The sequence below is a fragment of the Berghia stephanieae genome, chromosome 5 (assembly GCF_034508935.2).
Source record: "Berghia stephanieae isolate SIO BIC M18660-M18661 chromosome 5, UCSD_Bste_1.3, whole genome shotgun sequence".
NCBI classification, from domain to species: Eukaryota; Metazoa; Mollusca; class Gastropoda; order Nudibranchia; family Aeolidiidae; genus Berghia; species Berghia stephanieae.
In genome coordinates this window covers 14729205-14742469 of record NC_088364.1, presented here as the reverse complement: position 1 = coordinate 14742469, position 13265 = coordinate 14729205, and the positions used below count along the sequence as shown (strand labels likewise).

The window sequence follows — 13265 nt, the reverse complement described above, 5'->3', positions numbered from 1 at the left end:
TGTAATATTCAGTTTAAGATCACCTAAAAGTGGACTACAGTTAAATGTTTACAAAATATATTCAAATCAAATATAACAATACACAACAGAGAGATGATCTACAAGGGAAAAAAATATCTCCCATAACTTACTACAATACATTTGACTGTTTCCCTCTCAGGCAAGACTCTGGCCACAGCCTGGACAAAACTCAAGAAATCTCATTCGTCATTCCAAGACAAAGACAGAAAGCAACATGGAAAAGGAAATATAGGGGACAGCAAGAACCCACCCAGTCCAAGCATTTAGTCCATCCATCTCCCCAATGAGACAACCAAAAAAAATCCAAACACAGGGTCAAGTGGAAAAGAGAGGTTTTTCACTCGATTCCACTTAAGCCCGTGGTCAAGTTCATATGAAATTTCAATTTAAGACCAATCATAATCTGGGTTGAGCTTCTATATAGCCCAATATCCACTAGATGTGCTCACAGCGCTTTGCAAAGGGTCCCTAAACAACAGCAACACGTAACAAGTAGAACGAGACATTTTTCGGCAGAGACAATGCTGTTAACGGCCAAGTACTCATTTTCCACCTGAGTACGGTGAATGTGAGTAAAGAGCCTTTTCCAAGCACTCAACTATACGCCAAGCAAGTTGTTTGTTTTTAAGGGTTTTACGGCGCTTGCAACACATTTAGGTTATATCAGCGCCAGTAAAAAGGAAGAAAATGGGACAGTAAAAAGTTCTAGAATTACAATTAAAGCACCCAAGAAAAAGTAAGACATAGGGGAACTGGGAACAAATAAGGATCAGATGTAGATTCCAAGAGCATACCACCAATCAACCTAGTTTGAGATCACCTATAAGTCTCATCCCGACACAAGCACAAAATCCAACAAAGAGGAATACACTCAAATGCCTACATTATACATTAAAATAACAATAATACATTACAGAGAGATGATTTACAAGGAAAAAAATATCATCTCCCAAAACAATAACTATGCATTCGACTGTTTCCCTCCCATCTAGGACTCCGGCCAGGGCCAGGACAAAACCAAGTAATCTCATTCCAATACAAAAGACAGAAAGCAAGTTGGAAAACAGATATAAGGGGATAGAAGACACAGTATGTACCCCCCTGCCCACTATGGGAGGTCAGGATCCCCACCCAGACGCCGAGCAAGGTTCAAACCCAGGACCTTCCAATCTGAAAGCGAGTGTCATACCACAAGACCACATAGCCGCAACAATTGGGTTGGATTTGCTCATGAAAAACACCTTTACCTTTCAGAACATCAGAGAGAAAATAATCGTTTACCCAGATATGGGCAGAGAAAAGTTGGAGCATTACGAGGGAAACCCCTCTATCCTCAAATGCTTGGAGAATACATAAAAACTACAATACATATAATGTAACTAAGAGATGATTTAATATAAAGGGTAAACCACTTCCTACAGCAATATACATCTGACTGCATCCATTTTGACAAATAGTCTCAATCTGGGCAAAGACAGAAAGTCTCGAGGAAAAGACGACAAATAAGGGGGAAAAAGAGACAACAAGAGTTATCTCCACAGCTTACAATGGGAAGAGGAAGGGAAGGGGGGGGGGGGTCATGGAACCCCGCTCAGACAGCTATTATCGATGTAGGAATGACAGGTGAGATAATGTTTTTTATTCAAACTACTTACAAAAATCAATAAAAAATTGCAATATTTATATAATATAATAATGTTCCATATAACAATTTGTCTGTCAAAAGCATTCATTCAATGGTGACTTCAGCACCAACTCCTGATAAAGACTCTTTCAATTTCTCTGCCTCCTCTTTGGAAATATCGGCACGTACAACTTGGGGTACTGACTCCACAAATTTCTTGGCCTGAAAAAGAAACGAGATGAAGCTAGAGTTTTGCATACAGAAGACACCCTAAATATCTACAGTTAATTTTAAGTCTATTTTATTCCAATTTTTATATTGAGTTCAAACAGTCAATTTCCATTTTTCTCTTCTGTTAATTTCAAACTTCAGTGTAATTCACCATCCAAATGTCTTTTGTAAGAATAAGTTAATGAAGTTAGAGAAAAAGATTGGTGTAAGCGTGTGTGTGTGTGTGTGTGTGTGTGTGTGTGTGTGTGTGTGTGTAAATGTATAAGTTTGTGTGTGTGTTTGTGTTTATGTATTTGTGTTCTTGAAATAATCTAGTTGTGCTGTTGGAATAATTTGGTAAAATGATTGTGTGAATGACATATAATATTGTAAAGCGCTGCTGAGCCCTTTTATGGAGGTTGAGCGCTATATAAGCAACTTAATATTATCATTATTTCATTCATTTAAACTTCAGGTCTTTATCTTGTATTTTGCTGTGATGTAGCTGTACAGTCTTGGACCAAACATGACTGAAATTATGTTGTTTTTTTTTAAAGGGTTTTACGGCACTTGCAAAAATTACAAGTAAAGATACCCAGGTAAAAGTAAGACAAAGGGGGGAATTAATTAAAATAGAGAACAGATCTAGATTCCAAAAGCATACAATCAGGGTACTTAGTTTGAGATGACCTAAAAGTCCCATCCTGACACAAGCACAGGTCCTGAACATTTGACTGTTTCCTTTCCAGCCTGGGCTAAGACAAAACGAAGTAATCTCTTTCCAAGACAAAGGCAGAAAGCATGTTAGAAAATAGATATAGGGTGATAGAATACATAGTAAGTGCCTACCTGCCCACTATGGGAGGTCAGGAACCCCAAACAGTAAACTGTTTATGCTCTTTTCTATTAAAGCCTTTTTATCTCAGCAACAGATGATAAATTTTCAGGCATATAAAAAGCTTAGTTAAGATATAAAAAACAAAACAAACAAAAAAAAAACCCCAACAAGACTTTTTTAAAAACCTGACTCAGGGTTTGCAAATTCAGGGGGCAAAAATTTACTCAACTTTTCCACAAACACATCGACCGACCCCTATCTAAACGCTGGAATCCAGTAAAAAGACATTATGTATTTACTTATCAATAAATAACAAGACATTATAATTTATGATAATTGGTCAAGTATGAACTCCCTTTAATACTTGCATCATGGTGCCTACCAGATGGAGGTTCCTTTTCTAATCGGCTCACCTTCCGTTAGGCTGAGCTTTTGGCTTCTACTCACCCAGTGATTGGAAAATATACAAATTGCGTAAACATACTTAAAATCTGCAAATCGGACTTGATACCATTTCGAGCTGATGGTCATATATTCAAAAACAGCGTTCAAGTAACTTTGTCAAAAGCTTGTCATATTGCTGGATAACCTATTTGTCAATAAAAGTCACCATTGTATCCAATTATCAGACCTGAAAATATGTGCACTGCACAGAGTAAAACGGAAAGAGATGAAAGCAACTGGCATTACCTGAACTAAATTAAGTCCCTCAACAAGACTCTTGATTTCCTTGATGACTTGGATCTTTTTACTGGGGTCAAACTGTGTCAGTTTTACTGTGAATGCCGTCTTCTCTCTTTTAGGGGCTGCATCCTCTTCCTCCTCCTCAGCCTTTGGCGTGAATAATAATTAGAGAAAAAAATAAAATAAAAAAGAATGACAGCACATTCAAATTTCTAAAATAAAGATTGTAAAGAAATAAAAAGAAAGAAATGTATCCAAGTCTTTCTTTTACAAGAATTATGAAACAATTATTCAAACTTTGGTGTCCCTGACACACCCACTGGGTATAATATTATTGATTAAAAAATAAATTGTAGTTTGTTAATGTTACAAATAATGCCATACAACAAAGAAAGCTTTTATCTATAGCGCAATATCCACTACACATGCTCAAAGCGCTTTACAAAGGGTCCCTGACCAACAGCAACATTTAACGTGTAGAATGAGACATGATGTCTTTAGATAATATTACATTTTTCCCCAACAGAGACAATGCTGTTAACGACCAGGTACTCATTTTACACCTGAGTACAGTTAGAGAATGTGAGTAAAGAGCCTTTTCCAAGGACTCAACAAAGTGCAGAACAAGGCTCGAACCCAGGACCCTCCGATCCGAAAGCGAGTGTCATACTCCAAGACCACATAGCTGCACATTTTTAGTGGATGACCAGATGCCTTTCTTTCTCACATCGATGTAATCTAGGATAGATTCATGTCATGTAGAGGGAACTATAGCAATGAAAAACACACTTATTTTCTATCTCAATTCATAAATGTAAATTATTCTTTGACACTTTCATATCAAACTTCATCTTATCATTTAATTGTTTCTAGTTGCAGACGGACAGCAGTCAATTAACACAACTCTACACCTAACCAGTACCTACATTGAAACGGATAAACAAAAAAACAAACGGTACATCATTCTCTATCAATCCAAACTTGTCTAGCCTGTTGTCTAGAGTTGTCAAGATTATGGAGTATGAATTAAAATAATCATTTACCTTTAGAGCTGTTGCAGGCATTGCACCCATGGCCATCATTGGGGCATCTTGTATATTCAGTGTTTTCTGGGAGGGGATTAAATTTTAAAAATAGGATTAAAATTGATCCCTCAAAAGAAAAAAATAATAATAATGATTTTAAAAATCATAAGCCATCAGTGCTGAAGGTAACAAAATATGAAAAAGGAGGAAAATCTTGAACAATTGCCTATAAGCCCCATTTTTACTGCATTAAATACCCATGTTTAGAGTAATTGAGATGATAAACTATATCATTGATCCGTTCTGAATAGTAGGAAACCGGACCTGTATGTTCCACCCCACATTAACTCTCTCACTGCCAATACAGTATGTGTAATTTTTGAAAATGAGGAAATTCCTCTTTTGACTCCAAAATCGTGGATTTCCGGGGATCCAGGCTAATTTTTTTTTGTTTGTTTGTTGCTTTAGGTCTCTTCCAACACAATTGAGGTTATATGAGAGACCGCTGAAACAAAAAAAAAAAACAAGCAATCTAACAAAAATAGTACAAATGTAAATCAAAATCATAACCTAAAGATATCATAAGCTAAAATATAAATAACCAAGAACAAACAGGCAGAAGATTTACAGAAAAAAAATATCCCCTGTCAAAAATACAATCACAAACCAAAGAAGCAGGATAGGCTAGTAAAGAGAAGAAGAAACGACATCACTATCGGATCGTACACCCATGCGAACATCATAGATATATGATTCAAGGGTGATGCTCCCATCCAACCACCCACGATCCAGGCTAAACCATCAGCATCGAGCCTTATTACAATATAATGTTTTTGTCCAAACTTGTGAAATAGTGCAGTTAGAGTACAAAATCTTTATTTAAAAAAAAAAAAAAAGATGACATTGAAAATTTCAGTTTGTAATAGTATATTGGCAAAGATCTGGACATACAATGGTTAGAGAGACAAAATTGTCAAAATGGGTATTCCGAATTATAAAAATGGTTTATATCATCATGAAAACAATAGATTAAGTAAGGTCATGTGAACTTAGCAATGATGATGTGAAGCAAAAATTTTTAACGTATGAAAATATATATCATAGACATATCATGTGTTAAAAAATAATTCACATCTATTCTTATGATCATGAAAGGTCCCGACAGTTCAGTTGGTAGAGCACTTGCTTCACACTCAAAGGGACTGTATGTGATTCTGGGTGCAATCGAGAATTTTATTCGGGGTAGTTGAGTCTGTTAGATTTGACGAAAAGTACTTTGCGATAGACTAGCATCCTGTCCAAAGGATAGCAAGCAATTGCTATTGTCTATTTCACACTATAGAAACTGGGATAAACTCTAGCTCTATGGGCCTAATGGCTCTGAAGGACTACTTATGATCATGTGAAACTAAATTTTCATTTCATACTATCAAGTTGCTCGTCAGATGTCATAACTTTTAAAAAGAAACCCACAATACCTTCAAGAGTTCATTCAAATCAGCAACCTCTAACAGTGACAACTGACTAATATCGTCTACCAGCTTTTGAATCTTTGGAGGATATTGTTTCTGATCTCCAGCTGCATCAGGGGGAGGAATAACATCTGGAGCCGTGCTGTAGTGTTGAGAGGACTTGACATGACTGGAGGAGGCTGGGACGGAACGTTGTTGCAGGACAGACAAGTATTTACTGGCCAATCTGAGAGAGGATTATAAGATTGTAACAAAATCATCAATGGAAAATTGCTAAATGGCCTGAAAAGTTTTCAAATGTTTCCAAGCCTAACTCTTTCTGATAAAATGGACATACTAAAATACTAAATTTGAAAATAAATCTTTAACTTTCTTATTCCGCTGCCATGAGTTGTGCCTTGATTTATTAAAAAATTAAAATCAAACATATATAGGTATATATAGACGCTGTGGACATGTCTGCCAATAAATAAAAGTGATTAATGGACAAAGCTAATGAAATATCAATAAAAGTATAAAATTTCCCAACAATAAATCAGTTGATGGATAGTAGATTACTATATATATATATATATATATATATATATATATATATATATATATATATATATATATATATATATATATATGCAATATACATCGACATTCATGTGGATGACGTGGCTGAATGGGTAAGCGTCTTTGAACGCTTGTCAGCGCTGTGTGTTCAGATCCTGGTTCTGCCATTAAAAAAAATTTTTTTTTGTCTTTTTCCTAAAGAGTGTTGCAAATGATAAATATCCCATCCACCCCCTTTTTTTTCTTTTAAATATTTTTCTCTCTCTCTGTTGGTTCCTTTCTATAGAATATTGCAAATTGTAATATTTGTCTCCCCTCCTATCTAAAAAAGTGCATACTAAAATAATAAATAAATAAAAATAAACAGACAAACAAACAAAAATTCAGAGGGCAATCAAATGGTCTGATAGAAAAAATAATAATCATGAAAATGTTAATGAATGGAATGATAATAATAATAACAATAATGATGATGATAATAATAATAATAATAATAATAATAATAATAATAATAATAATAATAATAATGATAATAATAATAATAATAATAATAATAATAATAATAATAATAATATAATAATAATAATAATAATACTAATAATAATAATAATAATAATAATAATAATAATAATAATAATAATAATAATAATAATAATAATAATAATAATAATAATAATAATAATAATAAATATTTGGAAAAAAAAACAATCAAAACAGAACAAATAATTAGAGAAAAAAGTTAGCACCTTGAACAAGTCTACAAGCTCTATATGACAACCAGATGTTATGCCCAAAACAACTTTATGAATGGTGCTCTAGCAACATACATGACATAAGATTCTCTTATGAGACTTCTGAAGAAGTGAAGGCTAATTCTATAACCCCACTACATGTTTTGAATCAGCACAGAGAATTCTTGGAACACAGAGTCATCATTGTTGTTTTAGACCAATATCTATTTAAAAAACTATCTTTTAGTAGAATTTCTGTGGATCGTGGCACGAGCATTTCATTTCTTGATATGAGTATGAGTGAAGATGTCAACCAAATTTCTTTTCGAGTAAGCATGTATGTAGCAGCGATTTATGATCAAGAATGAAAGTGGAATATAGTAACTGTAGTTGACCTCTCTGAGGAAAATTCTGATGTTCTGATCAAATTTATGCATCCTGCAGTCACAAACTCTATATTGGCCACAAAATGAAAGAAATACTTTCAGATTGTCTGTTGCACATTTTTTACAACGACGAAGCATATATTCTGGATTTTCAATGTTACACACTATTTTATTTAATTATTCAAATTAGTGAATTTATCCCTAGAACAGCTATATATGATTAATTTTGAATTTTGATGTATTTCACAAACACAAACTGAATGCGTTCCTTATGGTCTTACAGTAATGCACCATTGGGTCTAAGGTCACAGAATTTTGAAAAACCAATATCATATTGAGGGTAGGTACTTTTTAAAAAATTCAGCATGCAGTTAATTCAAATTAACAAGTATCAAACGCTTTTGCACTTTAGTCTTTTCACCATCAATTGTGACTGAAACATAGTCTTTCTTTCCAGGACACAGCCGCGAATATTCTTCGATGTTATAAAAATTCAATTACCTTTTCTTTAATCTCATCTGCTATTCTTTGACCTCTTTTAGAATCGGGTTCAGCAAAAAGTCCTTTCTCCTTTTTTAACTTTCTCACTTTTTTCACAAGCTATTTTTAACTGGAGAACATTCCAACACACAAAATGATAAATCTAAAGGAGCTGGAGATTTTTTTTCATTCATGCCACTCTGATATATCTGAATGAGTGTGTAGTCTACAATTATTGAACTGTTGATGCATTATTTCGCACTTTTTTTCAAAAATAAATAAACTGAAAGCATTGAATTTATTATCTTTTAAGAGTTTGTCATAAGCCAAATATTTTCAGCTTTGTTACCTGTGTAATGTAATATAAGTCGATTTTGGGGGTTTAAATAATTTATTGAGTTATCCCCCTTTGTAACTTAAGATTGATATACTTAGGTTCTTTGCAGGTGATTTATACCATGAAGCACCTCAAAATACAAGGAAAGCTTCCATCTGCGTATAGAAATAGTGTATCTGCACAATATATCAAACTTTGAAAAAATCCCAGCCGACATCTTTGACCGTTTTAAGCCTTGAAGTTGACAAAAATTTGCAATTTTGGTTCACGTCGCAGTACGCTATGCGCTATGTTCGAAAATTTGTAGTACTAGACCCATATTTTTGCTATATTATGTTGGACGATATGTTATGATACAAATCATCAATGCCCAAAAATGAAACATTAAAGTCATGAAAAAAAATATTGAAATATTTTTTTGTCGAACAGCACGGGGAGCCATATTCAAGGGCAGATAACTCCAAAAGTTGATAAATATTTACATTTTCCTTCGAATAATTGTAATTAATCTATGCTAAAAGTTGTACAGGATTACCAAATTTGAGAGAGTTAGCTTGATTAATAAAAAAAAAGTTATAGCATCTCAAAAATGGACCCACGAGCAAATTTGATTTTGACTCATTTTGAGACAAAATTTCAAAAAATTGTAAAAATTTCAAATATCCATATTCTGAACTGAAAATTTGGTTTTCTTCGTGTCTCATAAGTATCTTCAATTGAGCGAAGTTTGAGGAAAATCAAAAGGGGTGTGGTTCCCAATTTCCGAAAATTCGGTCCACTTGACATGGAATGGCCGTATGATCAACGTGTCTTGCTATAACAAAAAGGCCAGACAGTATCTGGTAATAATCGTTCTTCATTATTGGCAGACATGTCTGGCAATAATGACAGTCATATGACCCCACACCTTGAAGTGGTATTATTAAGTCGGGATTTTGAAAATGAAGAAAATCGTTTTTAAAGTGGAAATGTTCAAAATTATCAAATTTCAGTTTTTGGTTGCTTCTGAAACTACAATAATTGAATCAAGGGCATTGGTTACTCTCTGTCTCTCTTTATTTTTTTTTTACAATATTCTCCATCCGTCACACTAGTATCGGGTTTAAGGTAAGATTTAAAAAAATAATAATTTTGACAATCTTCATCAGGAACACTGGTAGTATCGGGTTAAGGTAAGTTAAAAGATTTTTAAAATTATTATTATTATTATTTTATCATCAAAATCTCACGTTTAGAATTTGGTTACATTTTTGGTTGCATTCATGAAATTATTGTTAAGTCTTGAAACACTTTAGACCATCTGGCCATTGTCTCTGTGTAAACTTGAGTATTTATATAGCGCAATATCCACTAAACGTGCGCAAAGCGCTTAACTAAGGGTCCATCAGTCCCTGACCAACAGCAATACGTAACAGTGGCATATAGAGAGCTGAGCCGGTGTTACCAATACTTAGCTTCTATAACCAGGACAAATCAATCGTTTGGACAGAAAAATAAATAAAAACTTACCGCTTACCGTCAAAAGCAGTTTAGATTTGAAGCTACATTTGTTTTCTATCAAAAAACATTCGGTACTAGACAATCCTTGATGAATTTCAAAAGTTGTGTTTGAAATTATATCCTAAATATTTTCATCATTCATTCCTCGCGAAATCGTGTTCTTTTTTCGTCTGTCCAATGGTTGGTGCCCCTAGTGCCAAGTGCCTGCCGCCTGCCGCGCAAAACAAAGGTTTTTAAAAAGTTTATTGAGAAAAAGATACGGAAAAAAGTGTCCCTAGATAGGTATGCAATTTGGTGCATTAGTGCAGTAAAAATTGGTGCGCAAAATTAGTTCGTAGCGGATGCAAGACTGTGTGTGTGTGTGTGTGTGCGTGTGTATGTGTGTGTGTGTCTCTTTCTTTCTTTTTTTTTTTGGGAGTGCCTACGTACACGGTAACGGGGCATCTAGCCTCAGGATCTACGTACACGTAAACTGGTTTACCGTTGCAACACAAGCAATAGATGGTCCTCGCTGTCGTGACCGCGCGCGCTCGTGTGTGTGTGTGTGTGTGTGTGTGTGTATGTGTGTGTGTGTTATTTTTAAAAAAATAAAAACAATTTTAACCATTAATGGCGAGATTCCATCTTACACTCCCCAAACTCCAGATCTTAGTCTTAATGTTATCATTAAAAGACAAGCTTTGCGATTTATAGTTTAATTGAAGCCCGAGTCGAAATATACTCTTACTACTGCTCTCTTGGTGGAAACGATCTATTCTGCATAAGCCATCAGGAGAAAAAAATCAGTGTCACTGTAAAAGGTTAAAATTTCACGAAGTGCGCACCGTGAACACCGCTGTAACAATCCTTTGATCTACGTCATCAGGCAACCCATTGTTTCTTTCATCTTTTCCCATTCCCCCTTACTATCCCCCCCCCCCCATCTCTCTCTCTCTCTCTCTCTCTCTCTCTCTCTCTCTCTCTCTCTCTTGTCATAGTGTTATCCCTTCCCCTTCCCATCTCAATGTAAAATGAAAACGTTCTGTTGTTTGCAGATACATGTATGATTGTTTTGTTTTTTCTCTCTCACTCGGCTAGGATTAAAAACCAAGACATCAGGTAATTGGTGTCTAATGCCAAAGTATAGATTCTCTCTTTGGCCAATTTAGTCACGCATGTGGCAGCCCAGCTATTTATTATGTTCTGCCTATAACACACAATAAGTGGGATTTTGGGGGTGGGTACGAAAGAAATCAAGGTCATAAGTAACCGTGCACAAGAGCTGTATAGGGAATTGGTTTCTGGGGGTCTTGCAAATACCAAATATTTTATGGAAAGCTCTTTCGAACTCCAAGACGTCTGGTTTGTTTTGCTATCTTGGAACAAACGAAACAGAGATGTCTTGATGTGTGACCTAGTTGTCTGATTTTGTGACCTGGATGTAAGGTTTTGTGACCTTGATGTTTCCTTTTGTGTGTGCAAGCCATGCGGGTAAGTACAGCGATAGCTTGCCAGTTGAGGAAAAAAAAAAGGAAGAAGCAGCGTATCCGCATTTGAAAAACAAAACAAAAAAACTTGAAAAAAACAAAACAACTTAACCTTTTAAAGGCAAATATCAATCTTACTTGGACCAAAAATAAAATCTTACCGTTTTCATCAAAAGACAAAAAACAAATTACAATTTAAGAATTTGAGCTTTTATAGAGGGCAATATCCACCCAACGTGCTCAAAGCGCTTTTTATCAATATTCTTACTGCTCTTATGGTGGAAACGTTTTTTTTTTCTGCGTTAAAAAATATATAAATGAAGACTATTATTTGAAAACAAAAATAATCAGTGTCACTGGCAAAGGGTTAATTGCAGTACTCCTGCATCCTGTGAGACTCCTACGGCACTTGCTAATCATAAAAAAGGAAATAGCAATCAACAATACTAAGGTGAAAAAAAAAAGAAGAAAAAAAAAGGTTGGGGGGGAGGGGAGCAAATCCAGTCGCAATGCAACCTTTTAGCGGCGAAATTCGATCTTTGACCTAACACCAAATCTTCTATCATCAAAAGACAAGTAACGGCAAAACGATTATAGACAATTGAAGTCCGAGTTGCGATAGTCTGACTGCTCTCTTGGTGGAAACGCTGTATTCCCCGTTAACAATAATAAAGATAAAAGCAAACTATTATCTAAAAGCAAAAAATTAGCTTCGCCGTTAAGGGGTTAAGAACACCTGCAACTGCTGCCAGCATCCTTGAGATGCTCTACGTCACCCAAGGTCACCACGTCTCCCTTTCGTCTTCATGCAACACCCCCCCCCCCCCCCCTCACCCTCCACTCTCATGGTGGTGGTGGCGGCGGATAAAAAAGGCCTTTTTTTCTTTTATTCAATCAACTTGACTGCTGGTGGACCCTAGGCCTCTCTACAAGTCCAAGAAATAATACTCACTTTTCTCGGCTCCAACGAAAATATCTACCCCCTACCGGTCTAATTATTTGTAGCAGACGTCAAATTTCTCAAAACGGTCACGTGACACTGTAAAAACAACACAGGAAGTCCATGAAAGCTTATTTACGGCATTTCCTTTGAACCGTGTAAACAACAAAATTTCGTTTTCATTCGACTCAACGGGTCAGATTGGCCGGTATTTTTTAACGAACTAAAGTTCTGAAAAATCAAAATGTTTCTTAGAAAGGTGAAAGATGCTAGTTTTTGAAACAGAGGTAGGTTTTTTAAAAAAATCTTTATATTTTACGTGAATGCATGCTCAAGGCGAGTTGGACGTGCAGCGGAGGTTGGTAGGCCAAAGGCGAGGCTCTCTAGAACGAGACATGACGCCTGTTAGAGGATATTACAATTTTTTTCCGACAGAGACAACTGTTAACGATCAGGTACTCATTTTACACCTGAGTACGATGAGAGAACGTGAGTAAAGAGCCTTTTCCATGTACTCAACTATGCGCCGAGCGAGGCTCGAACCCAAGACCTTCCGATCCAAAAGCGAGTGTCATACCACAAGACCACATAGCCGCATAAACAAAGCAAGACGGCGGCAGGGACCCCGCTCCTTAACCAATGCCGAAGCAAGAATCTGCCAATGTATTTGTATTGGCAAAAATCTGAAGTTTACTCACAACTCGGACTCGGATTCGGCGGATCACCGTCCCGTCCCACTCTCACCCGGCTATGCTAAATAGTTGATAGCTAACTTTTAGTTTAAACTTAAAGTTACCTTCTGCAATAGTTTAGTTGACAAAGTGTTGAAATACGCCGAGCACTTTGCATGATGAACTTTTGTTCACTTTTATGTATTTATTATGTTTTAAAAACGTGATGGAATGAAGGACGACCTATCAAAAAACGAAAGTAGCTTCAGGGGAGGCTAGCCTAAAGATTAAGTTCTTCATGTTGGAGAAACAAGAAAAATAT

General features: G+C 35.6%; 1 protein-coding gene across 1 annotated transcript; it reads right to left on the bottom strand.

Annotated features, from left to right (window-relative positions):
- Nucleotides 1–1392: 1392 nt before the first annotated feature.
- LOC144972468 (large ribosomal subunit protein bL12m-like) lies at nt 1393–13228 on the bottom strand. Its single transcript, XM_078913667.1, has 5 exons — nt 13069–13228; nt 5881–6100; nt 4421–4486; nt 3384–3524; nt 1393–1867 (listed from the first exon to the last, which is right to left on the bottom strand). The coding sequence occupies exons 1-5, from the start codon at nt 13119–13121 to the stop codon at nt 1751–1753; spliced, it is 597 nt and encodes a 198-aa protein (XP_078769793.1). The 5' UTR covers nt 13122–13228; the 3' UTR covers nt 1393–1750.
- Nucleotides 13229–13265: the final 37 nt, after the last annotated feature.